Raw genomic sequence first — 19,191 nt, forward strand, 5'->3', positions numbered from 1 at the left:
CAAATGTCTTCCTGCAGGAACACACACACACACTCAGCAGCATGGACAGCTCCTCCTCCTTCTGCTGCTGTTCCACCGATCTGTTCATCAGGCAGGCTGTGACATCATCATCTCTTTCTTTCTCTCTCTCTCTCTCTCTCTCTCTCACACACACACACACACACACACACACACACACACACACACACACACACACACACACACACTCAGCAGAGCGGTTTTATTTCCACTTGGCTGATTTCTGGCGTCGCATCAGAGAAGAAGAGGAAGGAGGAGGCAGTAGGAGGAGCTGAGAGCAGCAGAGGGAGCGTCAGGTAGCAGATGAACAAATAACCCAGTTAATCAGCAGCTTCATAACCAGCTGAATCCATAAGAAACAGGCTAACGTAGATGTGTCTAGCCTTTAAGGAGAAGGAGATGGAGTCTGAAGAGAATCTGCTGAGTGCTTACCTGCTGCTGTTGCTGCTCGGATCACACTTCACTCTGGTAACACGACCCTGCTTCTATTTATATTCTGCCGAGTGAGGACTCCCTCATGGTATCATGTATTCCGATCTGTTTTGGTGCTTTCTGGTGAATTTCAGTCACAGGCTGTAAAACCTTTTTTCTGACACACTTCCATGTTGGTGAGAAAATGGTGGTGTCAATCGATCTTGATCTGCATCAGAGACCAAATCTCTGATCATCTTTAAGTCAGAATGTAAATCTGCTTTCTTTGAGATAATTCTGGGTTAATGGTTTTTAGCTACCTTCCCTTTATGCAAGCATTTTTCAGTTATTAATAATTAATCCAGGTCACGTGGTTTTCAGCCCGATAATTAATTTTAGCGGATAAAGCCGTATCATTGCCTTGCTCAGCAGCACAGGTTGATAAAATGGGAACAAATGAAGCCAGATGGAAGTGTTCTGAATGTATTTAATATGTAATCACATTTCTCACATCAGTTAATAATAAGTCTGCTAATAATCCGGATTATCCGATGGATAGCAGCAGATTAGCTTCAGTGTGAGAGTGACATAGACAGAATAGCTTTACAGCTGAAATACAAAGACTGTTAACAGTAAAAATTATAATAAAAGTGGATCTTCTGCTGGACAGTATGGCTATTGAAGGTTTTTGGTACTTTAGCAATGGATTTCTTTTTTAGACACACTGATCCTTGTGAAGAACACATCATATTTCTGTTGTTTTAATAATGTCCTAATTTTCATCGTACCCTCATTTAGGTGGGTCCCTCAACCCCTGAGGAGGGCTGGCAGGTCTACAGTTCAGCTCAGGACTCAGAGGGTCGATGTGTTTGTACAGTGGTGGCTCCTCAGCAGACTGTCTGTTCCAGAGATGCTCGAACCAAGCAACTACGACAACTGCTAGAAAAGGTAATCACAACAGCAGTGGCCTCAAGATACTTTATATTGTAAGGTAGACCGTACAATAATACATACAGAGAAAAAGGCAACAATCATATGACCCCCTATGAGCAAGCACTTTGGCGACAGCGGTCAACGGAGTAGCACCTGGTCTAGATTTTTACACAGTCGCAGAGACGCTAGATTTTGACAGAAATGCAGCCACGTCTTCATTTGGGAGGGCGCTAGGGGCCCTTCTGACCTGCTACAGCATGGACCCATGAGAATAATGAGCAGAAAGGCAAGACAATACCTGCAGCTGACGGAGAAGCAGAAGTTTGAGTCAGAGCTTATCATCGGTGTCATGTGGTTCTGGATCCTTTGGCACTGCTGGCATGACCCTGATGCACTTCTTGGTCACTTACGTTGGCCGGATGCTTCTGAATGGATGAGAAGCTTGGAATAGAATAGAATAGAATTCAACTTTATTGTCATTGCACATGTCACAAGTACAGGCAACGAAATGCAGTCTGCATCCATCCATCCATTCCTTTCATTCCAGATGACGAGGAATAAGGTCACCATGAGGGATTTGGTTTGCTGTTCAAAAGTCATTGTTGTACATAGACTTAAAGTAAAAAAACAAAAAAAACAACAACTTCTGTTAGTACTGTTAGCACTGCTGCAGAAGTAGGTGATCTGCTTCCAATACCTTCAAACCAAACAGCTCCCACAGCTGACTGAAAAAGCTAAAAATATTATAATTGGAAAATGCTGAATATAATTCTCAAGGGCCTGTCCTTCCATGATGACTTTCTCTTCTTCCTTCTTGGGTTTCTGCTGCCTGAGGTATTCACTGAGCACCTGGTTGGTTGGGGACATCTTCCTGAGGTACTTGTGGATGTTCATTGTTTGATCCTGGACTGTGGTACTGACACTCACTAGACACCGGCCTCCTTTCTTCCACTTAGCATACAGTCTCAGGGTGTTGGGTTCTGGTTGAAACCTTACATGCATGGTCAGGGGCTTTCTGGTCTTGATGTCAGTGGCTTCTATCGCCTCCTTTGGCCAGCCTATTATCCCAGCAGGCTATCTGATCACAGGCAGGGTGTAGGTGTTAATATCCCAGATCTTCTTCTTACCATTAACCTGAGTCCTCAGGACTTACCTTACTCTCTGCAGGTACTTGGTAGTTGCAGCTTTCCTAGTGGTTTCGTCATGGTTCCCATTTGCCTGTGGGATTCCAAGGTACTTGTAACTGTCCTTAATCTCTGTAATTTTGCCTTCTGGTAGTGTGAGCCTCTCAGTTCCGACTCCCTTTCATCTCTTTGTTACCAGCTGACTACACTTTTCCAATCCAAATGACATTACGATGCCTTTGCTGGATATCCTGGTGGTGTGGATCAGTGAATCGATGTCTCCTTCCCTCTTGGCCTACAGCTTCATGTCATCCATGTAGAGGATGCAGCTGATGATTGTTCCATTCCGTAGTTGGTATCTGTAGCGAGTCTCAATGATCTCATTGAGGAGTTTCAGGCCTATGCAGAACAACAGTGGTGGCTTTCAGTGCAGTGACCCCCAAGCTTGGCATATGGCTCCAGCAGATCCCAGGAACAACACCCAACATCTCTGTTCAGAAGAGCAGAGTCCTAGGGACAGCTAAGATACTGCGCAGGACCCTCAAGCTCCCAGGCCTCTGTCAGAGGACTCGAGCTTGAAGGATAAAGACCAGTTGTAGGGGCGAGCGGAGAATATGTTTTAAATATGTGTGTGTATATGACCAATTCAAGGCACTTCTGTTGTGACTTCAACAATGAAGTTATTCTAATGGGAGACTTAAAAAACTGGGATAACAAAAGTGATAGAAAGAAACTGAAATTACAGATACTTTTGGTCTAACACAAATGATCAGTGATCCCACTAGAGTAACAAATCCCTCTATAACTCATAAGACCAGGTGTTTTCTAACAAACCGGATAGAATGACAAAAACATATAACTTTTTGACTGGCTTGTCTGACCATAATGTCATATTCAAATTAAAAAAAGGAAATGACAGGTACCTTAGTGTTTATCAATGATACTGTCCTGTCCAGGTGCAGAATATGAGTCAATCCATTGAAGCGCTAGATCAGCGGTCTCAGAGAGATCTACAGTTTGTGGAGAAGATGGAAGTTCAGCTGAAAGGTCTGGAAAACAAATTCAAACAGGTGGAAGATGGACATGAGAGCAACATTGCCAGACAGTACAAGGTACTTTGCCCACATCATGAAACTGAACAATCCATCAACAACTTTGTGGTCTCTCTCTCTCTCTCTCTCTCTCTCTCAATAAAGAGCAATGAAGCATTTCAAAAAGAAGAGATCACTTGAAGGAACTGAACATAATTTACTGAGATAGAGAACTGCATTGCAGTGGTTTGTATCATATCTATCTAATAGACTCCAATTTGTGCATGTAAATGGAGAGTCCTCTTCACACACTAAGGTCAATTATGGTGTTCCACAGGGTTCGGTGCTAGGACCAATTCTATTTACATTATACATGCTTCCCTTAGGCAGCATCATTAGAAGACATAGCATACATTTACACTGCTATGCTGATGACACCCAGCTCTATCTGTCCATGAAGCCAGATAACACACACCAATGACTTAAATGGGGCGATCGTGGCTCAAGAGTTGGGAGTTCGCCTTGTAATCGGAAGGTTGCCAGTTCGAGCCCCGGCTCCAACAGTCTCGGTCATTGTGTCCTTGGGCAAGACACTTCACCCGCTGCCTACTGGTGGTGGTCAGAGGGCCCGGTGGCGCCAGTGTCCGGCAGCCTCGCCTCTGTCAGTGCGCCCCAGGGTGGCTGTGGCTACAATGTAGCTTGCCATCACCAGTGTGTGAATGTGTGTGTGAATGGGTGGATGACTGGATATGTAAAGCGCTTTGGGGTCCTTAGGGACTAGTAAAGCGCTATATAAATACAGGCCATTTACCATTTACCATAAACTGCAGGAATGTCTTAAAGACATAAAGACCTGGATGACCGCTACTTTCTACTTTTTAATTCAGATCAAACTGAGGTTATTGTACTCGGCCCTGAAAATCTTAGAAATATGGTATCTAAGCAGATTCTTACTCTGGATGGCATTACCTTGGCCTCCAGTAACGCTGTGAGGAACCTTGGAGTAATTTTTGACCAGGACATGTCCTTCAATGCACATATTAAACAAACACTGGAAATACTGCTAAATGTTCAGTTTCTATGCCATATGTTAAAACAAGATCTAGAGTGTGATTAAAGTGGTGGGTTCTTTTACATTTTGAGAGAAGCCAATTGAGTCTAATAACAGATTAAATGCCATGTTAAGGCTCATTTACATGGATGTTAAAATCACCCACAATAATTATTTTATCTGAGCTGAGAACTAAATCAGATAAAAATTCTGAGAAATCAGACAGAAACTCTGTGTAAGGCCCAGGTGGACAATAGATAATAACAAGTAAGACTGGTTTCTGAGTTTCACAGCCGGGGTGTAGTGATTGGATTTCCGGCTCTTTTTGGAGAACCGGCTCTTTCGGCTTGGGGCACTAAAAACAGCCGGCTCTTTCGGCTGCCAACCGGCTCTTCCGGTTGTTTTGTTGCTTTAATTAATTAATTATCAACAACAACATAAAATTATGCACAAAAGAAATTACTAATATAAAAAAAAAACGTGGATTTATTTATATGATTACATATAAATATATATGGTGGCCCCTAGAGACAAAGCACGCACAAACTCCAAAACACATTTCTAGCATTAACTGAACTTCCAAAACAGAGCTACTAGATCACTTAAATTACACAATTGAAAGCATATGTGTATTGTTTGTGTATTTATACACAAGCACTCATATATATTCAAATAATTAAAAAGAAATGTTCATTTACCTGTTACTACCACACACCAAATCCGGTCGTTGGTACTTCCTGGCTTGTGTAGCCACTAGGTAACAAAAGCTCAACACTGCGCCTAGCATTCTGGAGCACTTCTGTTGTGTTTTGTACGTGTTTTGGAGTTTGTACGTATTTCTGAGTTTGTACATGTTTTGTCTCTAGGGGGCCACCGTATATATACTTTTATTTATTCACTCCACATAAAATGTAATAAATAAATCTTATAATACATAACTACTTAAATTTTCAGCTTTTTCCTTTTAAACAAATTTAAAGTGAAACAACACAAAACACTGCCAACCACAACACAATTAAAATGTGAAAACAAAAAGAAGATGCACATTCTCTGTCATATGGACCTGCATGAATAAACTTTCTGAATCCTTTATCATCTGCAACTGAAAATAGTTGTGGATGATTACTATACCTTTCTAATGTGACGTTGTTGTCCATGGCTCTCTTTCTCTCTCTCTCCCTCCCGCTCTGTTCCTGTGCTACTGAGTGTAACTACCGCCCCTCTTTCCAGCACAAGGCTCGCGTGTGGAGTGAAGTGGAAAAAAGTGTGAGACAGAGGGTGAGAAAAAAACAAACAAACTCACATCGTTCACTTCAAAGATCCAGCTCTAAGAGCCGTTTCGTTCTCGACCGAGACATCACTACTGGGGTGGACAAGGCTAAGCATCAGGCTTTCAAATGAATTAAACGTCTGTCTGGGTCTTTGGTTGATTAATAGGCTGGTGTGAAAAATTGCTGCCACACCTCCCCCTCGGCCTGTGCTTCGAGGTTTCTGGTAGTTAGAATGACTCGGGGGTGTTGATTCATTTAAACTAACATAATCATCCTGCTGCAACCAGGTTTCTGTAAGGCAGAGTAAATCGATTTGTTGATCAATTATTAAGTCATGTAGTAATGAAGGGAAGTCAGACCACAACCTGGTTTACCTACAGCCACAATACACACCCCTCGTCCAAAGGCAGCCTGTCACAACGCGCTCCATCCGGAGATGGACCCCAGAAAAGGAGGATGCTCTGAGAGACTGCTATGACACCACAGACTGGGATGTGCTCCTGAGCCCACATGGTGAGGACATAGAGGGGGCGACACACTGTCTTACAGACTACCTCAACTTTTGTGTGGACACAGTCGCCCCTGCTAAGACGGTACGGTGTTATCCTAATAACAAACCGTGGGTAACACAGGAAGTCAAAGCTGTCCTCAACATGAAGAAGAAGGCTTTCAGGAGCAAAGTGAAGGAGGAGATGAAAGCAGCACAGCGGGAGGTGAAACGCTGCCTGAGGGAAGCAAAGGACACCTACAGGAGGAAGGTGGAGCAGAAGTTGGAGAGGAACAATATGAGGGAGGTCTGGAATGGTGTGAAAACCATCACAGGCCACAACACCAAGAAAAGCACAGTGGGGGGGACTGTGGAGAAGGCAAACGAACTCAACAACTTCTTCAACAGGTTTGACCAGCCCACAACCCCCCCACCCTCACCCTCACCTTCACTACAGAGTCCTCTCCCCACTCTCCTGCCTCCCTCGCTTCCCCCCCTTCCTGACACCATGACACCCCCCTCCTCCAATCCCTCTCTCAGCAGCAAGACATCTCCCCCCCTCCCCTCCTCCCAAACATCTCCCAGTGTCACAGTGGATCAGGTCAGGAGGCAACTGAGGAAGCTTCGCCCCAGAAAGGCAGCAGGCCCAGACAAGGTGTGTCCTAGGATGCTAAAGGCGTGTGCTGCTGAACTTGGGGAGCCACTACAACGAGTCTTCAACCTCAGTCTGCGACTGGGGAGAGTGCCCACCCTATGGAAGACGTCCTGCATCGTCCCGGTCCCCAAAAAGAACCGGCCCAATGAGCTGAATGACTTCCGACCGGTGGCACTGACGTCACATCTTATGAAGACTCTAGAGCGGCTCTTCCTCAACCTCCTCCGACCACAGGTACAACATGCCCAGGACCCACTACAGTTTGCATACAAGGCGGGTGTCGGAGTGGAGGATGCCATCCTGTACCTCCTACACAGAGCCCACTCACACCTGGATGGGGGAAAAGGCACGGTCAGGATACTGTTTCTTGACTTTTCCAGTGCCTTTAATACCATCCGGCCCTGTATGCTTCAGGAAAAACTGAACAGGATGGAGGTGGACCCCTGCCTGGTGGCTTGGATCTCCGACTACCTCACCGACAGACCACAGTACGTCAGGCTGAAGGACATCACGTCTGACACTGTAGTCAGCAGCACAGGAGCACCACAGGGAACTGTGCTGTCCCCTCTTCTCTTCACCCTGTACACCTCTGACTTCTGCTACAACTCTGAATTATGCCATATTCAGAAGTTTGCAGATGACACGGCCATCATGGGGTGTATCTGGGATGATCAGGAAGAGGAGTACAGAAGTCTGGTGAGGAACTTTGTCGCATGGAGTCACACAAACCACCTGCAACTCAACACCTCAAAGACTAAGGAACTGGTTGTGGACTTCGGGAGGTCCAGAGAAGGTCCACTGCCGGTTCAGATAGAGGGGGAGGAGGTGGAGGTGGTCAACAAGTACAAGTACCTCGGGCTGTGGGTGGACAATAAACTGGACTGGTCATGCAACACAGAGCACCTGTATAAAAAAGCCCAAAGCCGACTGTACTTCCTCAGGAGGCTGAGGTCTTTTAACATCTGCAGGAAGCTCCTGAGGATGTTTTACCAGTCGGTGGTTGCTGGAGTACTTTTCTATGCTGTGGTGTGCTGGGGGAGCAGCACAGCAAAGAAGGACTCATGCAGGCTGGAGAAACTGATCAGGAAGGCTAGCTCTGTGGTCGGTATGAAGCTGGACACTCTGGTGACAGTGGCAGAGAAAAGGACATTAAAGAAACTGATGGACATTATGAACAATGCTGGGCATCCTCTGCACACGGCCATAAACAATCAGAAGAGTCTGTTCAGTGACAGGTTGCTTCTCCCCAAGACAAGAACTAACAGACTTAAAAACTCCTTTGTCCCACACGCCATCAAACTGTTTAACTCCTCTCTGGAGGGGAGAGGGAGGGGAAACAGGAGGACAAAGGAGGGGGGAACAACTAAGCTGTAGTGCCTCTTCACCTCACTGTACAATACCTTGTGCAATACTTTTTGTAAATAGTCAACAGTGCAATAGACTCAATACTTGAAATGTGCAATTCACTTGTATTTTTATTTTTTTATTCCTATTTATTCTATTTATCCCCTTTGTATATTTTATTTATATTTGTCTCTGTATTTATATATGTGTGTGTGTGTGTGTGTATATATATATATATATATATATGTATATATATATATATATGTATATATATGTATGTATGTATATATATATATATATATATATATATATATATATATATATAACAATTCTGTAACTGTAACTTCGGTCGTTGCTGTGCTTTTTGGAAGTCGAATTTCCCAGAGGAACCCACCCGAGGGATTAATAAAGTTCTATCTTATCTTATCTTATCTTATCTTATCTTATCTTATCTTATCTTAATAGAGACTTGGAGGAGAGAGACCTAATATTTAATAATCCACATTTCACTGCTTTACTCTTTGGTTCAGATGTAGATACTGTATTGTTCTTTCTTTGTGATTTTTTTATGTTTAAGTTGTTTGTTGCTGGTTTTTAGTTTGTTTTCTGTCCGTTTGGGAGCTGACACAGTCTCTATGGAGATGGTTTTTGGGGGGGTAGCAGCAGGAGAGAAGCTGCAGAGAGGCGTGTAAGACTGCAACTCTGCTTTCTGGTCCCAACTCTGGATAGTCATATTTTGGGGGGTTTAATACATTTGTCCATATTTCTAGAAATGAGAGCTGCTTCATCCAAAGTGGGATGGATGCCGTCTCTCCTAACAAGACCAGGTTTCCTCCAGAAGGTTTGCCAATTATCTATGAAGCCCACATCGTTTCTGGGACACCACTCAGACAGCCAGCAATTTAAGGAGAACATGTCTCTCCTGGTCTGATTGGGGAGGGGACCAGAGAAAACTACAGAGTCCCACACTGTTTTGGCAAAGTTACACACCGATTCAATATTGATTTTAGGGACCTCCGATTGGCGTAACCGGGTGTCATTACTGCCAACGTGAATTATGATTTTACTGAATTTATGTTTACCCTTAGCCAGCAGTTTTAAATTTCCCTCAATGTCGCCTGCTCTGGCCCCTGGAAGACAATTGACTATAGTTGCCGGTGTCTCTAGCTTCACATGTCTGAGAACAGAATCACCAATTACCAGAGTTTGACCCCCAGCGGGTGTGTCGCCGAGTGACACACCTCCACCACACACACATGCACACAAACCAAAGCGATGTCATGGCACCAACCTGCGGCTCTTTAGTCGTTATAGTGCAGCTCCGCGTGGTTTGGGAAAATAAATTAGAAGTATTTAGCTGAAGTGTATTTTATTTATGTTAGTTCTTTTTTAAACTTGTAGTTCTAAACTGGAAGATTATCATGATATTGAAATATAAAAATAAAATTATATTCTATTATTTTTTTCATCACTCAAAATAAGTGTCACACTCGCAGAAGGCGGTGTACCCGCCGAAACGCCATGCATTTATTGAGACTTTCAACCCCAGGTAGGCCAATTATGGATCTTCGGATCCACATTATGTCAGCAGCTATTCTCCACTGTGAACTATGTTAAAAACAAACACCGCTCACGCCTCACAGATGACAGCTTACAGTCCTGCGTAAAGATGAAAGTGACTTTGTACAGCCCCAATTTGCAGACGCTGTGCGCAGAGGTTCAGGAGCAGAAGTCCCATTGTAAACATATCACGGCAGACCCGACGATGTTTCCATGAACATGCTTTTCTGCATATCTTTATTGACCACTTTTCACACACGGTTGCAGTACGCATACAGCCGGCTGGCTGTAGCTTTTCAGCTCACAGCCCGACACATACCAACACAACAGCACAGATAGCACAGACGTTAAGGTGGCGAGGCGTGACTGCGGGTGCTGCTCAGGTGTGTCCGCCTCCCCTGCAGCGGCGCTGCAGACCACGCCAGGTCTTTTCAGGTAAAATACATATTTAGGCAGAATTTTGCAAATGTCTATCTTTCTTTTTTTAGCAGCATAGTGCTTTTTTCCAATTATTTTTTAAAAACCAGGTCAAGGCTCCAAAAGCCCAAAGGAGATATAAGGGTGGCGTCTCACAACAGTTTTTGTTTGCTATGTGGATCATTTTAGTTCAGCTGGGTGTCTTTCCTTTAAGTGTTCAAAATGTGTTAATTACATAAATAAAATGTAATTTTCTCTGTAGCCCTTCACGGATTTTGATAAGCAACACACCTTAGTTGTTCACAAAAAGCATAAAGGTAAAAAACAATATATACACTGTTATCTTCATTTTAGATGTCAAAAAGTATTTGTGGCTCCCTCTGTTGTCTTTTGCGTGGAAACCGGGTCCAAATGGCTCTTTGGATGTTAAAGGTTGGTGACCCCTGGTCTAGGGTCACCGAAATCAACAGGATTCATTCTGAGGGGCATGGATGTGCATCCAAAATTATTAAAAAAAAAACCCAAATGGATGAAAGATCTATAAGTCTAAAATTTAAAGTGTGACTTGGTGGCGGTGCTAGAGAAAAAGTCATGTCAGGGGTTTTGGTGATGACATGATGACTTGAATGGGTTCATCAGCTTCTGGCCATGAATGTTGTCAGTAATTTTGAAAATATTTCATGCAAACCTTTCAAGATACATTTATTCTAAATTAAAAGTTTGGCCTGATGGTGGCACTAGAGTTTCATTATCAAGGGGCTATTTGTGTATTAAATAAATAAACAAAGTGGCTGACACAAACACTTGGTCAACAATTGTATGTAACCATTTTCTGGAGGCAAATATCCCATGGGGTTGACCCCAACGGTAAAACATGTTAGTAATATTTGAGGAGAATATGAGGGTTAAAAGTAGAGAGGATGTCTGTCTTCCAAAGAGGGCCCAGTGGTGCCAGTGTCCGGCAGCCTCGCCTCTGTCAGTGCGCCCCAGGGCAGCTGTGGCTACAATGTAGCTGCCATCACCAGTATGTGAATGTGTGTGTGAATGGGTGAATAACTGAATGTGTAAAGTGCTTTGGAGTCCTTAGGGACTAGTAAAGCGCTATACAAATACAGGCCATTTACCATTTACCAAAGACAAACTGGGAGCTGGTTCCACAGAAAAGGGGCCAGAAAGCTGAAGGCTCTGCCTCCCATTCTGCTCTTAATTCTGCCCTAGTAACCACAAGTAAACCGGCAGTCAGAGAGTAAAGTACTGTATTAGGATAATTTGATGCAATTAGGTCTTTACAATATGTTGAACATATGTGAGATTTAAAAGGACATTTGAAAACATCTGATCTAAAGTGTTTTTTTTTCTGAATGTCTGCTGTTTGTCAGTCCATCAAAGCAAAGATGGAGGAGTTAAGGCCTCTCATCCCAGTTCTGGAGTCCTACAAAGCAGATGCACTGTTGGTCCGCCAGTTTAAAGAAGAGGCAGCGAATGTGACGGAGCTGCTGGGATCATTGCAGGAACAGCTCGGAGGTCTGGACTACCAGGAGCTCCACAGCCGGGTGATAAGCCTGGAGGACCGACTGAAGGCTTGCATGCAGAGGCTAGGTGGGTAGAGGAAAATAAAATCTGAAGCTCATACTATCTTTTCTGAATCAAGAAAATATCTGAACTTGCCTTTGTGGACTAAAGTTTTCAGAGGGCTGGGTGTGACCACACAAAGCTGTGTACATTAAACTCATAATATCTCCTGCAGTTTCTGCAAATTTTCATGTTATTTTGTCCACATGTGCCTCTGTTTGTTTTTTAGCTTGTGGGAAGCTCACAGGAATCTCCGAGCCAATCACCATAAAGACATCTGGATCTAGATTTGGATCATGGATGACTGACCCACTTGCTCCAGCTGGAGACAACAGAGTAAGTCTTAATATGTAACAGTAAATCAAATTTATGAGCATATCATACTGGCTCTCTTCAGTGTTGGGAAGGTTACTTTTAAAATGTATTCCACTACAGATTACAGATTAGATCCCCCAAAATGTATTTTGTAACGTAACTCAATAAGAGTAACGTAATGGAATACTTTGGATTACTTAATATATTATGATGTTTTTTACAACTACATGAATGTACTATTGCTGTGTGATTTATTACTATTACTGAAGGTTACTCGCCATACCAATACCAACTAGATGTTTAAATCTTAATATAAATGAGTAACAGTAGGGTAGACATTAGGTAAGGCTGCAATTTTTGCAGCGATCTCGTATAGAAAACTATTCGGCGCATATATAAAACAGGTCCGCGGCTCCGAACCGTAGTAAAGGGACCTCTGGCTAATACGTCGGGTTCGTGTCGGGCTCGTAGCTGAAAACTAGCTTTACTTTGTTGTCTAGGTCAACTTTGCTAGCGAGAGACAGAGAGAGGCGTTGAAAGGCTGCTCCAACGGAACTTATTTTTTCACGAACACAGTGTACAGTCGAGTCTTAATAGCTTACTTACAACTAGGCTACACTGCCCATGAGACTACATTCTTTACAGCTATGCCTGTAACACTCTGCCTATTGCCTTCTTATTAAGTCATTCTTTTGAATAATAATTTTTAAAAATATTTCTTCACGTCATTATGCGGCCACAAGTAGAGGTTACATGGGCCACGAGACTGAGACACAGGCATTAGACCCTCTTAATGCGTGTTTTGTTTGGGTTTCCACCGGCGTGGAATCACCAAAAATAGAGAGGTGACAGCCTAACATATGAAATAGGAAAAGACCGCCGTGTAATCCATTTATTTCAGCAAAGTAACTGTATTCTGAATACCACATTTTTAAACGGTAACTGTAACGGAATACAGTTACTCATATTTTGTATTTTAAATAGGTAACGGTGGTACATGTATTCTGTTACTTTCCAACACTGGCTCTTTTTTAGCTTAGAGAGTTTTTCGTGTCACTATATGAACACGAATTAGAAGTAACTGGATAAGGATATCTCGGCTGCAGTGGTCATTTTACGATGTTTTGCTATGCATACATTGCATGTCTGTGGAACATAAAGGATTCAAGTTAACAATACAAATAATTATGATTGTTTTTATTTTTAATATTTGTTCTTTTTCCTTACAGGTATGGTACATGGATGGGTACCATAACAATCGCTTTGTTAGGGAGTACCAGTCCATGTCTGACTTCATGATGACAGACAATTTCACCTCTCACCGACTTCCTCATCCCTGGTCTGGTACTGGGCAGGTGGTTTATAATGGATCTCTTTACTTCAACAAGTTTCAGAGTCACACAATCATTAAATTTGACTTCAGCACATCGCTCATCAGCAGATCGCGACAACTTGACTTTGCTGGTTACAACAACATGTACCATTACTCCTGGGGTGGGCACTCAGACATTGACCTCATGGTGGACGAGGGTGGGCTGTGGGCTGTATATGCTACCAATCAAAATGCTGGTAATATTGTTCTTAGCCAGCTAAACCCCAACACCCTACAGATCATCCGCAGCTGGACCACCAACCATCCAAAACGCAGCGCTGGTGAGGCCTTCATGATCTGTGGAACCCTGTATGTCACCAATGGGTACTCAGGTGGAACCAAAGTATACTACGCCTTTTCCACCAACTCATCCACTTATGAGTACATCGACATCCCTCTGACCAACAAATACAGCCACCTGTCTATGCTTGACTACAACCCTCGAGACAGAGCGCTCTACGCCTGGAACAATGGCCACCAAGTTCTTTATAATGTCACACTTTATCACATAATACAGTAACAATCAATATTAGCCACTCTCACATTCAAAAGAAAAAACAAATCAAGACCCCACAATGTTACTGCAATCACAGTACACACGATCCCTTACACAGGATGCTCTGTGGGCCTTTACAAAGTAATGCTCCAAAATTTTATACAATTAAAGAATAAATATGATTTTCCTGAAAACATTAGGTGATATCAAACTATACAACTAAATAAAAAAAATAGAATAAATCCTAAAGTACTCTGACTGTTAGAGGGTCAAAAGAAAATAGAAAATAGTTATCAGGTCAGTTTATTTGCTTCCTGGACAGAGAGTGGTGTATTAGCTACAATTAGCTTAGCTCCATCTGAAGAGAAAAAAAACCTTCCAAAAAGCTGAAGGCTGGGTCCCTGATTCTCCTCTTGTCCACACATTCCTCTCTAACAGAAACTTCATCATCTTAAAAAATGACTCACCTGCATGTGAAATCTTCAGGGAACTGCTAGCCCTGAGATAGAAGAGAGCCCATTCTGAAAGCGGAACCACTAACTTTACAGCCCTTGTCAGTATATAGGTAGTGACTTAAGATTTAGTTCAGGTTTAGAGAAATATTTTGATTGCCAGTATAGGCCTTTAAGGTGTCAGCTGGTGTACTCAAGAGTAGAACCGGGATCAAATCAGGAAACCCGTCTATGTGATGCTGTGTTTGAACACTTCAGGTGCTATTACATTTTTAGACCAGTCCATTAAATATGTCAAAAGAACATAAGAGGAATCTAAGAGAGTGTTGGGTTTTTTTCTGTCATGATGGAGCTAGCTAACCAAACCAAATGTTCTCAGTAGCTGTGCCCCAAAATGTCGGCTGCATCCTCCTGATGCCACATTTGTAGGCCAATTACGTCACAGCCAGGCAACAAAGGCTGTCCCAATTCGTCGACTCCTTCAAATGCGGCCGACAAATGCATTCTTCATTTCCCTGAATTTGAAGTATGGGTCGGGTGTGTCCTTCGTGGTCCACCATATATCAGAATTCATAGCGCGGCTCAGCCAATTCCAGTTTCCAACAATGGCGGCCGCTACTAAGTTTTAAAATTGCTCTTGTTAATCTTTCTGGGTCACAAAATAAACTTTAGACATATTTTCAGGCGAGAAAGTAGCTGTGTAAACTTCAAATACCTTCTTGGTTTATCAAGACATCGCATATTTGCAAAAGTACTCTGAAGTTTTCGGAGACGTCTGTTACCCACCCACTCGATAGCTAGCCGGGGGGTTCAATGGTCACTCGAGCTGGCGAGAGCAGCAGACTCCCGGCTTCATCGTTTTTAGACCCCCGCTGTCTTTCGCTACTCAGGTTAAACATGATATATAAGTCACTCGGATAACTTAAACATGTAATTGTTTGGCTTTTTTCAGTGTTTTATTTGTTCCGGAGTAAATCGGTTTGGCTGAGATCAAAGTTATTAGATTATTAGATTAAATAAAACTTTATTAATCCATCGGGTGGGTTCCTCCCACCCGGGGTGGCTGTAGCTCAGGTGGCAGAGCAGGTCAGCCACTAATCAGAAGGTCGGTGGTTCGATCCCAGGCTGTCTCCTGGCTGCATGCCAAATATCCTTGGGCAAGATACTAACCCCATGTTTGCCTGCTGGTGGTGGTCAGAGGGCCCGGTGGCGCCAGTGTCCGGCAGCCTCGCCTCTGTCAGTGCGCCCCAGGGTAACTGTGGCTACAATGTAGCTTGCCATTACCAGTGTGTGAATGTGTGTGTGAATGGGTGAACGACTGAATGTAGTGTAAAGCGCTTTGGGGTCCTTAGGGACTGAGTAAAGCGCTATACAAATGCAGGCCATTTACCATTCCTCCGGGATTTTCAAACAGCTGAATAAACGTCAAATAGAAAACTGATTAAACACGGTCGAGAATTTACACCAGTGTCCTGTTATATTTTAGATACCAAGGAGCAGACGGCTGAGTTTATTAAACTTCACAGACACAGCGGTCACGCAAATCTGAATGCTAGACCGTCAGATTTCACAGCCTTGCACTTCCGGCCTTCTCGGTCTTAGAAGGACTTGGCCCACGTATGCCGCGAAGGCCGGGTCCTCCGAAGGATGCAGCCGATGTTTTGGGACACGTTTGTGTAAAGCTAGGCTAAAAGCTAGCTGGAATTCTCAGTACTGAAATACTGCACAAAGCATTGGACTGTTAACTTATGTCATTGACTTCTTTTACTAAATGTTTCTTAAAAATTGTATTTAAATCATTAACTCAGTTGTTTGACACAAATGCACTTAAAATGTGAAACACAGTGAAATTAAAAATTTCACAGTGAGAAAACCCAACATTTTTACATGACATATTTTGATGGACACTGAAGAATGCTTCACAGTTTTTTCAAGATTTATTTTCTCTGCGTAATCTCTTCTGACTGAAGCAAGACCCGCTGTTCTTATTCTTATATCCCTTAATATTATAAATAATAATGTATTTCTTACTGTTGTGTGTTATACAGCAATACAAATGATTGCCTGTTTTTCGCAATACTTCATTCAGTTTTTAGATTTATCATTGTACCATGTGAAATTCATTAAGATCACTGAGCTATGGGCATAGTCTAACTATTTAAACAATAAGAATTCCTCTACACACTCACCTGTTGTTCTCAATAAGTAATTTGAGTGTTGCCCTGAATGGTAGTTATGAACGCACATGATGCTTGGCTGATACATTGATGCTAAAATCCTCTTTACCATCAAACGTCTTGTCCAGCATCACTTTAGATTCCATGACATCGTGTGATCTGTCAGACAGAAGAACCCAGTACGACGTTTGTGCAAAACAGATGATATGTACAGAAACTGTAGTCTGTTGGTCTCAGTGAACATCAGTTAGCTGATTTCAGTATCACTGGTCTGTGCAGCTTTTAGGTATTTGAGGCTAAGCCTAAAAACAAAGTGACTGCACAACAGTTGTTCTTCATTCTAACACCCGATTGACTTGTAATAGCTTATTTGCTTTTGTTTTCCATATCAGATGATTTTTTTTTTTACAGTACTTTAAGTACGTCTTGATGCATGCTCAATCATCCAGGTAAGTAAATCTCCAAAGGTTGATTCTGTGCATCTGGACGTAGCTACGTTCAGATGCACAGAATCAACTTTTGGATAGTACTTTAAGTATTTGTTTGTTTGTCTGTCATAAATGTTTGGCGTAAGCAGCAGGTTTTAATTCTACAGCCCCCTTCAAATGTGTAAGATGATTTATTCCGTTTTCATGACCAATAGCCTTAATATGTGATTGTGCTATGGATTTCTTCACCCAACCACTTTTAAAACAAAATTTAAACTAAGAGGCTCAGTTTCATGAACTGTTCGTGAACTCTTCATGTGTCTTTTTAAAGGCTTCATTGATCACACAAGGCAACACGTTACAGTAACATGATTATGAATAGTACACTCTACAAATACACAACACAGTTAAAATAAAAGTGCCACAGGTAAGGGCCTTAAATTATGAGATAGTACAACAAATATATATATATATATATATATATATATATCAGCAATGAAATACAAAGAAAAATAAATGGGTGATGAACAGTAATAATGGAGAGCAGTTTGTTCACCGACCTCGGACCCTCAGAGGCGTTTAAAAATGCCTCTCACATTCTGATCAATGATGCTTCCAGCTTTGTGGATTGATCTGCAATCAGTGCCAGAGAAGGCAGAAAGCACAGTTTCAGCAGTCATGGCGAAGTAAACAAACATCAGTGAGATCAGAAAGGCGGCAGGTAAGTTCAATGTGGGTGTCATGTTATGGCTGTGTGCAGGCAAGAGAGGACCCAAGACACAGACTCAGGCGAGGCAAGACGTGAACTCAAAAGCAGCTTTACTGCTGACCGGAGAAAACAACACAGAAACCTAAACTGGGGGAGGGGAATTGATTCCTCCTACGAGGGTAGAAGGAAGGTGCGTGGGCCATCCCACGGGAGAACCCCCGATCCCAGTCTGGGTTGTCAAGGAAGAGGCGCTGGCGCCGCCTTCTATAGCAGACTTCTTGCCACTCGTCAGCCATGACGGGTGGTTTTTAATATTCGTTTTATATTCTTTTTCTTTTTTAATTTAAATGAAATGCAAAAAAAAAAATTAATGAATTGTTTTTTCAACTAAAAGTGAAACCCAAAAGGGGCTCAAACAACTAAAAGAGAGCCCAAAGGCTTGAAAATCCCTTAAAATAAAAACCGTCTGTTCGGCTGTTTCTTTTAAATTTCTGCTAAAAAATAAATAAAATAACTAAATAAGGTTTGTTTTTAAACAAAAAGGATACACCCAAAAGGGCTTAAACAACTAAAAGAGAGCACAAAGGCTTAAAAATCCCTAAAAACAAAAGAGCGTGTCTTCTGGTTCAAAAAAAAAATCAAACGTGCCTCAGGCAATGTTTCGACCTTAAGAGGTCTTCCTCAGGCCTGTGAGGCACGAAAGAAAATAAAAACAACTAAAACCCAAGCGCTCAAACCAATGGCTGGCTGCTGGAGATGTGCACCGTTTGGCCGTCGAAAGCAGAACGAGCTCTCTCTCCTATTTGCACTCCTTTTATACCCTCTGGTCTGTAATGCTGTTTGTACCGTCCCTTTTTTTAAAATATTGTTTCAATGTCCCTGTCTTCTTACAAAATTAGGTTTTGACTTTGTATGTGTTCATGTAATTGTGCTACAATAAATTATATTACATGAATTGAAAAAAAAAAACTTGGATTAAATTATTTAAATTTATTTGTGTTAATGCTTATCTAATATTTGAGTGTATAAATTAATAATTATTCTTTGACAATATAATGATGAATTTACTGTTATTGGTTTAACACTTTTACATGAAATTAATATATTTTAATATTTGTACTTTATAAAATTAATTAGGGGAAAATTTTTATCTTTTTTAACAAGTCAAACTCAGAATTAGGGTTAGACATAAAGCCAATTTGGGTTATTAGGGGAAAGGTTAGGGGGAGCTAGGGGAAGGGGACTGAGCCTGCCACCTCTGTGAGACAGGAAACGCACGGGCCATCCCTCCCGAAGGAAACCCACCCTGCTGGATGTCCCGATTATGGGAAAGCCTCCGCCTTTTCCCATATCGGACAACGGTCCAAT

At 42.3% G+C, this 19,191-nt stretch overlaps 1 protein-coding gene across 1 annotated transcript; it reads left to right on the top strand.

The window, feature by feature from the left end:
* Positions 1–199: 199 nt before the first annotated feature.
* LOC146563376 (noelin-like) lies at positions 200–17,394 on the top strand. Its single transcript, XM_085295802.1, has 6 exons — positions 200–486; positions 1,228–1,377; positions 3,443–3,598; positions 11,682–11,901; positions 12,104–12,210; positions 13,419–17,394. The coding sequence occupies exons 1-6, from the start codon at positions 391–393 to the stop codon at positions 14,079–14,081; spliced, it is 1,392 nt and encodes a 463-aa protein (XP_085151928.1). The 5' UTR covers positions 200–390; the 3' UTR covers positions 14,082–17,394.
* The last annotated feature ends 1,797 nt before the right edge of the window (positions 17,395–19,191 follow it).

The sequence above is a fragment of the Mchenga conophoros genome, linkage group LG12 (genome assembly GCF_057382185.1).
Source record: "Mchenga conophoros isolate Kocher_MC1m ecotype Shallow Benthic linkage group LG12, M_conophoros_male_GT1.1, whole genome shotgun sequence".
NCBI classification, from domain to species: domain Eukaryota; kingdom Metazoa; phylum Chordata; class Actinopteri; order Cichliformes; family Cichlidae; genus Mchenga; species Mchenga conophoros.